Below are 17,346 nucleotides of genomic sequence, written 5' to 3'. Positions count from 1 at the left end.
ACTGCAGTGTGCTTACAGTAACAGAACGCCATCATCGGTTGGTATTGATGCCAACATAGTTCTTGCTGTGTGAACGCACCTTTATAATGGTGTTTATTTGTCCATGCCATGCTAGGATGTTATGAGTGGTTGTCAGAGTAGCCAACAGCTTTTGGTTTCCAGAATGTTCTGTGAATATTAATTTTTGTTACAAAGTTCCTGAAATATTTTTTTTTTGTTCCCCAGACCTATCCAAGTAGTTTTTAGTGCATTGCCAATGAGTTAATAGAGGCCATCCACACAGAAAATGTGATTGCATTTCCATTGATTTCCATGTCACGTCTAGAGTAGACGGATGTATTCAACTAACGTAGTGTATTCAACTAGCGCCTCGTGCATGAGGCCATCCTAAAAACGCAGTGCTAAAGATTACTTAAAAGTTTAACTTAAAAAACAAAACAAAAATTAAAAAAATATAGTAAGACCATATGTTTTCGCTCATTCCACTGCGTAAACTTTGATGCAAAAACACATCCTGTGTGACATTCTGTGGGTTTTGTGGTAGATGCTTAATTCAAGTCAAGAGCTGACACCTCACGTCTCAATGACATACTGGTAGAGTTATTCCTCTGCTGGGATTGTTTTATTGCTAGCCCTGAACAAGAATAGTTTGATAATTGCACATAGCATACTAACAAACCGCGTGATTTGAAGTGTCATTCTAGTGTGTAGCAAATGGTCCAAAATTAGTTTATACTTGAATATGAGCAATAGCATTGCTTAGCAAGCAGCTAAGCACTACAATTAATTACGTATCAAAATAAGATGAAACATTCAAAATGGGGGGAAATGTTCAGCACGCCTATCTTGTTAAAGGGATATAGTTGACTTTGAAATTAATTTTGTATAAGTTTTAGCTTACCTCAAGGGCATCCATCAAGATGTAGGTGTCTTTATTTCCACAGTATTTTCAATTTTGACATTTTTCAGTCAAACCGTTGTTGTCTGCCAGTCATGTGCAGGTCCACGTCAAAGAGCATGAACAGAGAAGTCAAAATTAAACATGATTTAATGACTCGTAAATGTAAGTACACGACATTGATGACCTGAGACACGAAACGAGCAGTTTGTGTGAGAAAATTAACAGTAATTATATTTTTTACCTCGTGTAATCACGGTCCCGTCCAAGTGATCTGAATCAACTGCAATGTCCAATTGAACTGAACCGAACTGAATCCTGTTCCACCGGAAGTGATCACTTGCGTGTGTAGGTCACTCAATATTTACACGGAGATGTCGGAACTCGGAAGTTTTACCTTTTACTAAACATATTTAGATATACCGAAATCGTCTTCCATTGCGATTTCCTGTATATCTAAATATATTTAGTGAGAGGTAAATACTGAAGAAACAAAGACACCTACATTTTGGATGCCCTTGAGGTAAGCTAAAACATATCAAAAAATAATTTCAAAGTGAACTATTCCTTTAAGTTTACAGGGTTCACATGCTTTTAACAACATAAAATAAAAGCTAAAGAAAGAACTACAATTTAAGGAAGGTATGTTGAATACATTTACTTGGATGATTTTTGTCCTCTCCTATTATATAAAGAAAAAAGAACAGTGATTGATTTTATGGAATTTCACTCTGATATCCAAAGGCAGAGAAAATAATTACATGAAACCGTACACAGAGCAGACAATGACAGATTATATTAAAAACTATTCATGTTTATTAATAAGTTAACCAGACAACATAAATTCTATTATACATACATAAAACAGGTTGGAGTGGTAGTGTGATAACACAGTCCTGAGTAACATGGCAAAATCCACTTTCCGAAGACCTCTTTGGTCACTTTTATTTCACTTCAGGCATATTTTAGAACAGTTTTAATCTTTAGTTTAACTTGTTATAAAAAAGGTCTGCCATGTAAAGATGACAAGCTGCCTCAAAAGTCCAAAACTATTAAGAACAATAATGACATTACGACTACTGCAATAAAAAATGATTTCATGTTACAATATGTATATCCTCAACACTGCTCTACACATTGGCTTTGGTGGCATAATTTTTCCTTTGACCTTAAATAATTGTACAAGTACTTCACTTTTAGAAGCCCAAGAAAATATCTTCTGGACTGATCTCACAGACATTTCTGACTCAACACAAAGTTTCTTCAGAATTGATTAAACAAGAATCTTTCACACGACATCCCTGTTTTATGTGACAGGCTGCGTGAACCATTTCCTTGGCCGCTACTCCTTAAAGCTCACACTTCTGAAATGTGAAGTTAAACAAGGTTATTTTAAATCATACAATCATGGTTATGAATATCACACAAGAAATGATGTCTGCTGCAGTTTCTCAAGGCCATCCTCACTTTTCTGACGTCTTGTCTACGGAGCGCTCTGGTGTGCGGAGGATGGAACGCTCAGGAGAAGCAGGCCGGGGACTGAGAGAGGTGCTGTGAGGAGAAGAGCTTCGCAGTGAAGAGAAAGATAAGCCCTGTCTGCGCATTTCCTGCACAGCTCTCTCCCTACCACAGAAAAACACGTACACAAATTAATCAACATTTCACAAACCAACATAGCAAGATCATAGCAGGCACACACACACATAAAAAACAACAACCTCTAAAATTTGAAGTTCTTTCAATACTGAAATGTATTTACTAAAATAGTTGAGTGTCATTAAAATGTTTTTATTTTAACCTATTATTTGCTTCATTCAGACTGATGCTTATTATTAGGATATTATGTCTTTAACATCATCTTTTATTTGTCTATGTTCATGTAGATTCTGGATAAATTGAGAATCACAATTTTTTGCTTTCAAAACGATTCAGTACAGACAACTAAACAAAAAATAACACGTAAACTGCAGTCTATTTAAAATGTTCGATGAATCTGAATACAAAAAAAAAATCAGCTTTTTTTTTTTTTTAGATGAATCTCTTGAATGATTAAATGACATAAATCTTTTAGCAGCATCTGGTGGTGTAACGATGCAATCGACCCCAATCTATTAATCTTATTTCCTCTAATTTGATCACATCTGTAGATATCAGTGTTTAAAGAGCTATATACTTTTATCTCAAGTCTTTTGTGATAATATGAATATTTGTAACAGAAATAATGTGTGGTTGAAAACACTGAAGCTGTTTTATGCTTATACATGACAACTGCTCTCTCTGGCTCAGCGGCAGCACCCACGCAGATTTGAATGGTCTGCTGTGATTTACTCAAAGGTTTAATAGACACAGAATTGTTGTCAATTAGGAATGACATCGTGTGGGTGTTTGAATCGAGATTGCATTCTTTTAAGGATTAACCGTACAGCTCGACCATGTAGACTATTCCAAATGGTCCGATGATGGTAAGAAAGTTCAGTAGTTTTAGTAAAAGCCTGGGTCTCACCTTTCAAAGCGCTCAGTGGTTAGCTGTCTTTTGAGGATGTCCATTTCTGTCTGTAGCTGAGACACTTTTCCACGCAGCTGAGAAACCTCTCTGGCATGACCAACCCTACGAATACACACATTTTATTTCAACAAATACATTATTATAACTAGTTTTGCTTTTTAACTGTGCTGGAGAGCATTTAGACATCTTTATCTGATAGAAGTCTGTTGGTTTCACATGCTGCTATCAGTGAGCACCATGGCAACTGCACACTTGCACTAGGCAACACTATTGAGAAACTGCTCGTTTGGAGAAGGAAAGCAACATTCAATGGACTCTTTATGCAGCCTTTAAGAGGACACAGTCCTCAGTGTATCCCATAAACAAATGCTTTACACAGTTACCCTGTAGAACAGATTCTTACAGGAAACAATTTAAAAAAATGGGCTATACATTGGCAGAATTACAATACACACTGTATAATTTATATATACACACACACATTAATTTATAGCTCCCAGATATTTTATTGCGCTTTCAGTTAAAAACAAAGTTTGCTCCCCTCTAAATGACCGGGTGCAGCTTGTTTGCTTCCATCTGTTCTTTTTCCCAATAATCCCTCATTCAGTTCTCTGGACAACTTGTGTACAGAAGCTCCATGGTCTCTATTTTTCAAATGCATTTTGCACGACTGTAAAGTGACATCACTGACGAGATTCTCCGTGCCTAATGAAATTCGATTATTACTTTATATAGTATGATGAGTTGTTGTAGTCCAACAGATCAGTGTGTGGAGCATCTGCTTATATTCCTCCTGTTTGTAAAGGATATCATTACATTTTGTCCTCTTTAAAACACAAACCAATGATGTAGTTTGATCTATTTTTTGATGTTATTATTATTCTCCATATACACCACCAATCAAAAGTTTGGTGTCACTAAGATTGTTTCATTTATTTATTTTAAATAAGATATTACCTTTATTCAGCAAGGATGCATTTAATAAACCTAAATTGACTGTAAAGACATTTATAATGTTAAAAAAAAGACTTTTGAACTTTTCTTTGAAAAAAATCTGAACTTTCTATTCATCAAAGAATCTTAAATGTATCGTGGTTTCCACAAAAATTAAGCAACACAACTGTTTTTAACATTGACAATAATAAATATGTTTCTTGAGCACCAAATATCAGAATAACTTCTGAAGGATCATGTGATACTGAAGACTGAAGTGATGATGCTGAAATATGCTGAATATATTGAAATTGAAAATTATTTGAAATATTTAAAAATATTACTGTTTTTAATCAACTAAATTCATTGGTGAGAATAAGAGATTTCATAAAAAAAAAAATCTTACCAACAAACTTTTTCAGCGGTTGTGTAATAATACCAATTTTATTTATAAATGGCTCTTTTGCACATTGTTTTACCACTTACGTTTTGCTGTCAGCGAGAACGAGGCGGTCCTTCAGCACTTTGAGCTCAGACTCTTTCTCGCTGGCACTCAGGTGCGTCTGAAACTCCTTCTGTCGATTGGTGGTGAGCAGAGTCTCAAGATTGCGTACCGTCAGTTGCTCACTGGCCAGCTGCTTTTTCAGAAGCTCTGTCTCAGAGCGCACATCCTCCAGTTCACCCGTCACCTGAGTTTGATGTTACAAGGTTAGTTAGTTTTTAAACCCTTTCTAAAGACGTAGTTGACAGAGAATAGATTGAGTGCGAGTCTTACTCTTTCCAGCTCCATGCTCTTAGCCGTCAGCTGGCGAATGGTGAGCTCTTTGCTGGAGTCGAGCTTAACGCACAGTTCTCGGACAGAGGCCAGATCTGCCAACACAGAGTCTTTCTCGGCTCGAGCTGCCTGGACCTCCTCTTCCAAACGAGACATTGCTCGTGCCAGCGATGACACCTGAGCTTCGTATGCTTGCACAGCGTTCAAGTGCTGAAAGAAAACACAGGTGATGAGGCAATGGAAAACATTTAGCTTACTTTTACATGACAACGATGTACTAAAAAACAGAAAAGTTTATCTGTTTTTCACGTGCAGACGACAACTTTGTCAAAACGATCCCCATTCACACGGATCAACGTTGTCACAAACTTCCTGATGGGGGTGCCTATAGACTAAACACGTAATATGCATGACGTGTCAGTTTTCACAAATTCACATTCACAATAAAAAGTATCATTTTGACAATCGTTTTGACAAACTTGCACTTTGAAACAAATTTTCAAGTTTTTCAGGCCTCCAAAATGGCACTGTCGTATAAATGAACGGCCAAACCGCATAAATTGTTTTCAGTTTTTAGTTGAAGATGGTGTAGTCCTCATGCTCAGTCACTTATACCTCCTGTATCTCTCTGTCCTGCAGCGAGACTCTCTCTCTGAGGTGTCTGCGCTCTGTGTCGGATGAGAGCAGCTCCAGTCTAATAGAGTTGTTTAGCCCTTCAGCCTGCTGCAGCTTCAGCTCTCTATCCTCCGAATCAGTGTGGATGGTTCGAAAACGCTCCAGCATGTCCCTGTTCTCCTGTTCCTATACATAACATGGATAAAACAATGTCAGTGCAAAAATAAACTGCACATTAAACTATTTGCTAAATGATTACATATGCATTTGATCTGCATTGATATTGAATTTAATTTAATTCTGCATTTAGCTGAACTTTAACTTTTTTTCTCAATTAGTAATTTTCCTTATATACATTTTTTCCATGAAAATAAGCTTGGGATCAAACAATAATTGGTGGCCAACATGGACCTCCATTGAAGATCCCGAATGTTAAATTTAACCTTCGATTGAACAATGGCACCTTTAATCAAATTGCTTTTGCCAGTGTTTTATAAAAAACATTAAGCCACTTAATTCTGTGTACTAAAATTATTCTACCTTGGGTAATGAGGTTAAGAAACATAATTTAAGTTAAACTCTGAGAAAATGAGTGTAAAGCACATTTTATAGATCATTAACATGATTTGTTTTTATCATTATCATTTTATCACATAAAAAGGAAAAATGTACATGATTTCTGTCTTTTCAATTTGCTGAAGTGTTTTTTCCTTCCATCTCACCTTGGCAGCCATCAGGCTTTCTATCCGCGCCACCTCAGAGATGTATGAGTGAACTCTGAGCTTCAATTCATCCCTCTCGTTCAGGGCTTCCTGCATCTCTGCATGCACAGCCTGGAGAAAGGAACAAGAATGTGAGCATGTGTGACGTTTACTAGTCACGTCAACAGGAGTGGGTTCACTTTTACCATCTGGAAGGTTGGGAAGAAGAAAAACCAAGAAAATATAGCTGTGAGCAGCTTTTTAACTGTTATAGTGCCACCTACGGTCCGACCTTCATAAAAGTTTGAATGCTTGTTTAGAATCGTACGTTGCATTTACTCACCTATTTTAGTGAAGTTCTGAGTTTTTTTTTTTTAGGGGTAATAGGCTTTTGCGTGCACTTGGCCAGGCACATTTTCTAAATGACACTGTTATAGCCACACAAAGAGCAAAGGTCAAATTGAGAAGGTGCTATATTTAGACGGAAGGTGCTACATTCCGTCTATACATTTTATGAATCTATATGAATTCCAACAATATAAGACACTTGAGCATACGCCTAACAGTTTAGGAGTTATGAGTGATTTCACACTTTCCGTCAGGCCGATCGGGGCGAGCCTTGGTGACAATGTAGACGGTGTGAGTACTTCCTTCCAGCCCTCAAAGTTTCAAGTCTCTACAACTTCAGGTTTGGTCTACCTGATCCATTTAGGTAAGATTGCTGATCCTATGAAATTTTAACAATTACAATTGGGTTTCAGTGCTACACACTTGAACCCATAAAAATGCGAAGCAGAGGTCTACTGGTGTGTACCTGGTTTTCTCTGGTCATGGTGGCCAGATCATCTTGTAACCTGCGGTTTTCTCGCAACGCGACCTCTCTGTCTCGACTAACCACTGAGAGTTCCTCTTGTGATTGGTCCAGCTGTCTGCGCAGGCTAGCGATTTCCCTCTCTCGACTGCTCAACGCCCCCTTCAGCTGACTGAAATACATGTCATACAAGACTTTGAAGGCCTTCTATTCCTTTACAAAAATGCAGAAACATCCCATCATTCTGAGAACATACATTTTATTACTCACAACAGAAAAGGGACACTTACTCCAAAGAGTTCTCCAACTCTGTGACTGTTATCCGGACTTCCATCAGTGTCTTTTCCTGTAGATCAAAACTAACTTTTTAAAACCGTACCACAAAACAATTTTCTCAAATATTACCAAACATTCTTTATTGAGAACAGGGCTGTAATAAGATGTGTGCTGAGTATCAGCAGTACCTTCCTGTGGATCTCCTCCTGTAGCAGCACCACACTCTCAGTCTTCTGGTCCACATCGTCCTGCAGGGAGTCTTTCTCTCGGTCTAGAGATGCTATTGTTCTCTGCAGAGTCGCAACCTCATCTTTCTGAGATGATCCATGTCTACTCAGTTCAGCTGCACATTAAACAAGACATTTAGAATCTTCTTTCTACAAAACAAATTTTACATTATCTATACAGTAACATGTTGCATGATTTCACACCAGAACCAGTGAAATTTCACAATTTTCAATTAAATTCAAATTTTTCATTATCATGATAATATTTAAATATTAATTATTGAATTTAAATAAGTATTAAATTTAAACAATGACATGTTGCCTTCAAGCATTTCTTAGTTATGTAAACATTGCTTTTACCTTTTCAATTATTTAGATAAACACCATGTAATAACAGGAAATAAAATTAGGGCAACACTTTATTTTAAAGTGTACTTGTTACACGTCACATGTACTTACTATAATAATAACAACAGTAAATTATGCATAATTACGAGCAACTAAACTAAACCTGTATAAGTAGTACAAGTTGTTAATTAATATTGCTCAGTGCTTATTTATATAATTACACAGTAACAAGGACACTAATGAAGTAAATAATGTGTAACCTAAATTAGTTTTGCTTAGTACTGAAGTAATGTTACTTCTGACACCCATAATACAGATATGTATGGCATTAAACAGGAAAGAAGAGACAGAATAGCCTATTTGCATAAAGATGTGCATTCGAATAAATTAGAAGAGTGCAACATAATGAAATACACGCACTGATTTTCTCTTCTAGTTTGTCGATCTGTTGGTGAGCTGCCTGCAGTTCATTGGTCTTCACAGATAATCTGTGCTGAACATCTGAGAGAGACTGCTCCATCTGCTCCTGCAGAAGCCTAAACGCATACACACAAACACATTCTGGGTGGCACATATTTAAGCACAAGCACGACAGGCACAAATGTCTGTCTACTGCAGTGGTTCACAAGCACACACGGACCTGAGCGCACTGCTCTCGACTCTGTGATGTGTGGCCTCCTCTACGTTCTGCACCAGCACTGCTGACTGAGTCTTCAGCTCCTTCTCAACAGCAACACGACACTCCTTCAGCACAGCAACCTGAGTGCGCAGATCAGCCTTCTCTCTCTCCAGCTACACACAGAGTAATGCATAATATTATTATATATTTAGATGGATTTATGCCACCTAAAACTAACCTCACATTTAGAGCAAATTCATAGTGAGCATTAATTTGCCCTATCCACAAAAAGGCATGTGCATTTTACACCCTAGATGAATGTATATATTACTGTCCGAATGTAACGTTGCATGAAAATTCATGTTTATAGCTCCTAAGATTGTTGCAAATTCAACTCGCTTTTTCTGTGTGCCATTCGAGAAAAGCAGGCAAAAACATGAAAACACTAATAATCTGCTAATAATATACTAATCAATTAGATTAGAGAGCAATTGTAAGAGTTTTAAAATCCTCGGATCTCGAAATGTATCAGAAGAACTTGTCATCCAGTATCACATGATCATAAACGGCAAATTATTTCCTTGTAGTGACCTTTAAATGTACAGTTCACAAAGTGTCTTTTAGAAGGAACATAAAGGGGTATTTAGATGCTCACATTCATTTGGAACAATCCTACAAGAGGCACAAAACAGCATTTGGAGCTGACATGACTAAACACACTGGTAATGTTTGTGAAACTATAAACAGTTCATGCACTGTTAATGTTGTACCATCTCAATGGTGTTCTCCAGGTCAAGAATCCTGATCTGCTCCTGTTCTCGGTCTGTTAGAGATGAGCTTTGGGCAACCTGCAAAGAGAGAAAAAAAAAACACTGGCAGCTTTATCTTGGCAACTCTCCCCTTAACACACAGCTATACCACTCACTCACCGATCAAGTGCAGTACAGTTTAGAAGTGCTTTGCGGAATTTCATACTCACAACTCCAACCACAGAAAATTGCTTGTCCATAATTGGCAGCAATTTATGGTCTTCCAAAAAAAAAAAAAAAAAAAAAAGATAATTTGCAAAAACACACATACCTTGAGTCTGTCTCTAAGCATGTCTCTCTCAGCAGTAACTCTCTGGAGTTCAGCTTCAGTCTGTTCCCTGTCATCTATGAACCTGTGCTGGAGTTTAGAGGACTCAAGCTCCCCTTGGACACGTCTCAGCACCTCCTGAGTCTATATTTAAAACACATGAACAAATATTAAACAGCTAGAATTGAAGGGATACTTAACCAAAAAAAATATATATCTCTTATCAATTACTCATGCTCATCCTGTTCCAAGCATGTTTGACTTTCTTTCTTCAGATGAACAAAAACAGATTTTTAGAAAAATAATCCATCTGTGAGTCCATATAATGCAAGTGGATAGGTTTCATTATGTGCATAAGTTGACACCAGGCAAAAAGCAAAACGATACAACCCCAGTGAATAAACAGATGTCGTCTGAAGCGACCATTTAAACTTTAAATGATCAAAAATTCCAGTCAAGTTATTCATGAGTTCACACTTAAAGTAAAATTTCAGCCCGTAGTGAAGCTCACACAAAAAGTGGAGCTTCACACATGCTGATGTTTACATCAAGCATGAACTCAAGAATAAGCGAATGACAGGTGGCTAGAACCGAGAGACAGTAAATATGAAATAATTTTCATTTTTGTGTGGAGTAAAACAAGAAGCTTCTGACATCCTGGTTTCAGACTGCAAACAGAAGAAAACCTTTGCAGGTAGCAGGTGGTGTCTCACCTGCTGGTACTGTGAGCTGAGCTGGTCTCTCTCTGCAGTCAGTAGTTTAACTCTGGTCTGGATGTCCTCTATGTGTTTCTCAAAGCCCAGCAGCACTGACTGTAGCTCATCCCTCTCCTTCACTACACGTGAGAGCTCTACATCACCATCTCTCTAGAAATACAAAAACAGTCAGTTTCCCAGCAAGGTTTGACCCAATCATGTGCAACATTGTAATTACAGAAGTAATTGTCAGCTCCCACCTTTTCATGCCAGCTGCCTCTTCCTCTGGGGCTCCTCCCCCTGCCTGGACTAGGGGTGAGTGTTTTGTCTGTCCTGCCCCTAACCAGTCGGTACCGCTCCACTTCCTGTTTATAATAATTCCTTTCCTCCTCTAAACTTTTCACAAAGGCATCTAGACGGGATGGAGAGTGATCCTTGCCACAGATCCCATGTCTTGCACGCATTCGCTCTAATTCTAGAATCATCTCCTTATCTGAAACAAATACAGTGCTAAAATTAAACAGGTGAATGACAAACCATATATCACTTTACCCACAACTAATACATAAAGAGGAGTGTTACATCTCACCAGCCCGTGTCATTGCTTCTACTTTGTCCTGAAGTCTCTTTTTGTCTTCCTCCAGAAAGTTTATCAGTCCCTCCATCTTGTCATTCTGTTCTTGAAGATCAAGTAGTTGATCCCTCAGACGGTCTTTCACATGATCTCCATCTGCCATATCCTGCAACAAATCATTGCAGGTTTTAGACGCTTGACTGAGTCTAATGAACCATAACAACGCATTACCACTAGATATTGGCATGAGTAATCTGCTGTAGGAAAATGTTGTAATATAATTTAGTCATTGAATCTCTCACCTAAATCAGTTATGACGGATGTTCCATGTAAGCTCCAGGTGATGCTAATGTTTTTAATTGGTCATTATTTTCTTTATTTTTTGTAACAATAATAATATAGTTTATTATTGTTGTTGTTTTGTCATTTTCTATTAATTGTATTATTATTGCTCAATTTTAAAAACAAAACAATGATGTTATTTACGTGTCATCTTGGTATAACTTAATTTTAATTTTTAGATAAACATTTTCAGATGTGTGTTAAGATTATTCAACTGCAAAAATACTTGAAATGCCCAAAGGCCAGTAATTAAGAGTGGGATATCTGAAAGGATAATAAACATGCACTCCAACAAAAAGACATTCCTGACAGTGTTTGTACAAATATTCATCAACATACTTTATCCCCATCAAAAAAAATAAAAATAAACAATCAGAAATATTTAAACCATCCATTGTCATGTCAGGCCAGGCAGGATTAATGTCCCCTTCTGAGGCAGATGGTTAATTTAACAGCTCATTTCACATGCTGCTTTGTGGACAGCGGACCCATACATGCACATACCCGTCTCAATGTAGAGATGACCTCCTCCAGGTCCTCTAGCTCCCGTTGTTGACGCTGAATCACTTTCTAAAGACAGAGATGGAGTCAGTATTACTACATAAAGCAAAATATTTAAACATTTAAAGATCCAAGAATGAATACATTAAGACCAAACATTATTATTAATATAAATAAAAACGACTAGAATTAAAATATTACAATTAATATATGCTCACAATGCTTTTGGGAAAGGCAGCCCTAGGCTCTTAACACACTAAATAAATTAAATTGAAAATTATAAATCAATATATTATGCAAAAACAGTTTGCTAATTCATACAGTTTCATTCCAACTCACACATTAAAAGTAACACTGAGGCTTAATTTATTTACTTATTTTTTTTTTTTTACTAGTAGAGACCCTACTGAGATCACCTTGGCCTCTTGCAGCTCATTGTCAGCAGTCTCCAGAACCATCTCTTTGTCTTTCTCTAGTTGCTGGGCGAGCTGGTCTATTTGAGTGAGCTCCTGACACAGCTCTTGATTTCGAGCGCTCAGGTCAGCCACCTCATTAGACACAGTCTTCTTCCTCTGCTGCAGTCCGTCAATTCGCTGCTCCAGTGATCTGTTGGTCTCCTGCAGATACTCTATCTGAAAAGGGAATTGGGTTATTATCAGAGGGGCGGGGTTAACGTCAACCTGGAAATAAACACCTGCAAACAGAAGGAGGTTATGGACAGGTCTGAATTAGGGTTGACAAGCGTACTGCTACTACCAGTCCCAGTCTGTACATTAACAAAAAACAAGTTAATCGTTTCAGCATTTCTGCAGTACCGGTTGCACAGAGTGTGAACGCAATAGCCCATCAGAGGTGTTAGTCAGTTAGTCAGAATCCACTTAACACACTTGAACTGCACAAGGTTTTGTTCAACGCAAGCCGCACGCTCACGAATGTTTTTAATAATAATAATAATCAACAAAGTGTAAACATGCTGCAAATAAGAGATTCATTGAACAATTAAGACAGCTTTTTTATTATAATGGTAGTTTTTTGCTAGAGTGCAGAATTCAGTGAGCTTGCGTTTTAGAGATTGATAGCATTAGTGATTATATCTTCAGTTGATTTCTGTTTATTACCCATTCACAATCTGAATAAAAGTTTTTTTATGCAACTAAGTGCAGTACAGTTTCTGGATTGTGGACTGTATTTAAATTCGCAAATGAATCAGAAACTGGGATGACAGTGATAACCAATGGACATGACAAAACGGTACAACATTTTATGAAGTACTTATTTCAACAGTTTTTGCTCTGGTACCAAAACTGGTAACAAGAACTGCAAAATTGTATTGATATTGGTATACCAGGGCCGTAGCTAGGGAGGGGGGGAGGGATGTCCACCTCGGTTAAAATAGAGTTAGATTGGGTGTCTCAGTTAGGTAACATGCCTAACAAGATTAAATAAACAAAACTATCAGATGGATATCCAGTATACCTGTAGGTTCAAATGAGCAATAAGTTTTTCATTGCTGATGTTTTGAGCCTCCAGAGAGATGACATCATTAGGTCGACCACCATCCAGAGCTCGATTCAGACGCTCAATCTCTTTATCTCGCTCTTCCACCTGTCCCGAGCACAAAGTACATTTGTAATGATTAATGTTATGAATACATTTACACTGTTAATATATGATAAGGAAATAACAGAGATAATACTATTTTTTAGTAATAACCTATTGCACATATATCATTATTGCAGATATATGTGGGCTCTTAAAGGAGGGCTCATATAAAAAGGACTCTCAGTTCTATAATCACTGACACTCTGTCATTCTCCCTAAACTATCAAGTAGTGGCCTAAGTAAAACCATTTGCTCCCTGAAATATCAAAACAGCGCCTAAGAAAAAGTAATCAAACTAAACACAGTAATTTAATTTGTGAAATGTAGGTGTGTGCACAGAACACTTACCTGTGTGTTGAGATGCTTGATTCCGGCATGCGCTCGCTCCAGGTCAAGCTTGAGCTGTGCCACTTCCTTTTGGAGCTCCTGGATTCTAAACACAAAGATTCAAAGTTTTATTTTATTATTATAAAAACTGCAATAATAATAATAATAATTACCTAAATGTTATTTATATTTATAAATTCTGTTTTTATGTTGACAAACAGAAATAAGTAATTTTTTAAATGTCTATTTCATGTTAATGTGTTATAACTGGGGAAGGCTGTCAAAATGAATGTTAACTCAAGCAATTCATTGTTTTAAATGTTGCTAATAAATATATAATATAATGTTTTTTTATTTTCTTTAAAATAAAAGACCAAATGTGTTACCTACAACTGCATTAATTACAAAATAATTGATTTATTGTGATTCTGTTTTGTTTTGTTCTCCACACCTGTCATCAGCCACCTGAAGAAGGTCAGCGATATAGGGATCATCTGGTTGTGCCACAGATGGAGGGATGAAGCCGCAAGAGGGTGGGAGGAGTTCATCTATTTGCATCCGCTGGCGCCTAAATGGGATTGATCGCTTCTTCCCTCCTATTTAAATTTAGTCATTGACCATAATATGTTCTAATAGCAGCATAAACAGACAAAGATGAATACCATATCTGCAACGTTAAATAAAACATATCAACCAACCAGGTGTCTGAACAACAGCTTGCATGTTCTTCTCCTGGAGCTGTAGGATACGCTCCGTCTTGGCTTTGCAGTCCTTCTCAAGGGACCGAACTTTGTGCACATACTGATTATTGAGGAATTTCAGATCTGATGTTTCATGGTCCAGTTTCCTGATGTACACCTTCAGCTCTGTTGACGAACAATAATGGTTACAAATAACCATTCCATGTGATTTGAAGACCAAATCTGTTTGCAACAGGATTTGAGGCATTAAACCCAACCCGTACCCCTGCTGATCCGATCCTTCTCCTCTCTTAGTTTCAAAAGCCCAAGGTGCAACTCGTTATTTTCTCTGACTATCCGGGCATTTTCAGCTTTATACGGCTCCAGAAGAGCATCCACATTCCGACTCTCCTTTTCTGTTTTTCCTGCAGCAAGCTTGGCATTCCTGAGACTTTCAGTGGTGTGGACCAGGTCACTGAGAAATAAATGAAAACAGATTGATTATGCTTCAGTCAGATCATGTTTTACATATGAAGAGTTCAGATGCAAAAGCCTCTAAGTGCCATTTTAAATTTTCTTCTAGAATGATGATTTTTATCAAGCTTGTAAATTTAAGTTCAGTGATTTCACTTAAATGGCAATTATAATTACCTATTAATTGTTATTTAAGTGAAATAACTGAACTTAAATATACAAGTTTAATAAAAATCATCATTAAAGAAGAAAATTTCAAATGGCATTTAGAGGCTTTTGCATCTGAACTCTTCATATATACATTTACAAAATGTATCATGTTTTATTATCATGGAGACTATTTCCAGCAATTAACTAAAGTTAACATGCGTCATGCCAGATATGCTGGCAAAAATAAATTGTGCCAGAACTAGTGAAAAGAACAAAGCCAGGGCAAGAGTAATTCTTAACGACCGGCTCAGAAGAAACGAAAATCTTTATTGATGGATAGTGTACTACTGCATATTGTAGAGAGAATTCACCTGAAGAGCTTCTCAACCAGTGGCAGACTCTCAATGGCCAGAGGTTGTCTGTAGCCCAGCTGATCCAAACGCTTCCGCAGACTGACGAACTTCCGCTCTGCGCTGGTCGTCATGGTCATTCAACACAACTACACACGCTCCACTCTACACACACACACACACACACACGATTCACATGACAACAACCGAGTCAGCACTGATATTACAGACACTGTGTTACATATGAAAACAGTCAAAGCACCAGTTGATTTAATATCTTTATTTGACCTTCATAAAGAATGGAAAATTTAAACATTTGATCTATTGTTGAGCTTTTAAGATTTTAATAAGGTTGAAATGATAGTAAAAACTGCCAGATTATAATTATTGGCTTTTCAGAACCACTAGAGCTTCAAAACAATCAAGACAACAAACCGCTCTGTGGCTGCAGTCTATAAAACTTCCAAACGAACTGTCTAAAAAAGTTAGGCAGCTCACTGGGTTTAAAACACGACCATAAAGATACAGCGAACAATTTAATATTAACGTTACCTAAAACAAATAAAAAATTCAAACAATTTTCACAATACATACTTAACGTTACTCCGACGCTTGGTGTTGTGTACATAAACTGTCAGTCTGTCTTCAAAGGGCAGTTGGCTGTATTAGCTTCAGTCTTCATTCTGCTGCATATCTGGCACATTGAAGTAAGTTAAAGCTTTTCTCCTCAGGGGCAACACAGTAAACGATGCAACAATTAACCCTCCAAAGTCTGCTTTCTGTTTGGGTATTTCGCCTCAGCGCTTTCATTTTGTAAAAAGCTGTTTGAGATTAGCTTATCATCAGTGTCTACTGCAGATTTCCTCCCCTCCCCACGGTGAACGGTCTTCCGGTGGCGGTAACACTGTTTGAAAATGGCGCCGAGGAGAAGGGAAGACATCAAACTGGAGTCTTTGAAACAGCGCCATCTAGTGGACACTGAGTGGCAATAGCGATAAAATAGTGGTCAGTATTAAGCTATATGGGGAGAGTTAAAAAATTAAAATTCCCAGTAGCCTAAATCTGTATGAATGTCTTTGTTGAATACAAAGGAAGAAAATTGCTTGTAACCAAACAGTTATGGGACACAATTGACCATTTTTTTTCCATACCAGAGAAGTCATGATGCCCCACAACAACTTGCAAGTGAAGGTATACAGAATTATATATATATTTTTTTTATACTTTTCATTTTTGGGTAAACTATCAGTTTAAGGTATAGAATAAAGGCATGACATAAAATAACAGTCAATATTTTTTTTTTAATCGAACAATTTGAACCTTTAGACAATTAAAAAAAGTTTGCATGCACCTATGATTTTTTTTTTTGTTATCATATTTGATACATGAAGCTTTTATGGCTCAAATAGTATGATAATGTGATAATATAGACCTCACATTTAAGGAAGAAAGCAACTTACAAAGTAACTTACAAAATAGTACAATTATTCCATGTATAATACTGTTGTGGTAAAATAATAATAATAATAATAATAATAACAAAACTAATATAATAAAATGCTTGTAAATTAACTTCCAGGCCAAAAGTGCTTGCCTATGAAAGGTTACATTTTAACTAGCAACTAGAACGGTCCCCTAACGTATTTGGTTCCAGTTTTTGTTTTTTGAGAACCAAATAATTCTAACGTTCTATTTTTTGCAACTATTCCAGAACGTTACAGGGTGGTTATTTTTAAATACAAGTAATGGCGCTCAATAAATGTCAAATCTAGGTAGCCGTCTATGAGCCCCCCGTGAAATATCGTATACATAATAGACCAATGTTAGCTTATTTAATCCTTAATATGGTTACTGTGCTCGGGTAT

General features: G+C 37.1%; 1 protein-coding gene across 1 annotated transcript; it reads right to left on the bottom strand.

Annotated features, from left to right (window-relative positions):
* Window positions 1-1,691: 1,691 nt before the first annotated feature.
* Window positions 1,692-16,393, bottom strand: cep135 (centrosomal protein 135). Its single transcript, XM_039693051.2, has 26 exons — window positions 16,076-16,393; window positions 15,503-15,646; window positions 14,792-14,982; window positions 14,526-14,693; window positions 14,279-14,423; window positions 13,849-13,933; window positions 13,375-13,503; window positions 12,315-12,530; window positions 11,902-11,967; window positions 11,071-11,221; window positions 10,742-10,974; window positions 10,500-10,652; window positions 9,790-9,930; window positions 9,480-9,557; window positions 8,731-8,882; window positions 8,511-8,626; window positions 7,704-7,858; window positions 7,530-7,585; window positions 7,243-7,411; window positions 6,450-6,560; window positions 5,728-5,913; window positions 5,113-5,322; window positions 4,824-5,026; window positions 3,402-3,506; window positions 2,366-2,521; window positions 1,692-2,262 (listed from the first exon to the last, which is right to left on the bottom strand). Exons 2-26 carry the CDS (start codon window positions 15,619-15,621, stop codon window positions 2,241-2,243), a joined length of 3,516 nt encoding a protein of 1,171 aa, XP_039548985.2. The 5' UTR covers window positions 15,622-15,646; window positions 16,076-16,393; the 3' UTR covers window positions 1,692-2,240.
* Between the last annotated feature and the right edge of the window lie 953 nt (window positions 16,394-17,346).

This window comes from Pimephales promelas, chromosome 13, assembly GCF_988280905.1.
Source record: "Pimephales promelas chromosome 13, fPimPro1.hap1.1, whole genome shotgun sequence".
In the NCBI taxonomy this organism is placed as follows: Eukaryota; Metazoa; Chordata; class Actinopteri; order Cypriniformes; family Leuciscidae; genus Pimephales; species Pimephales promelas.
This window is presented reverse-complemented; position numbering and strand designations above follow the sequence as displayed.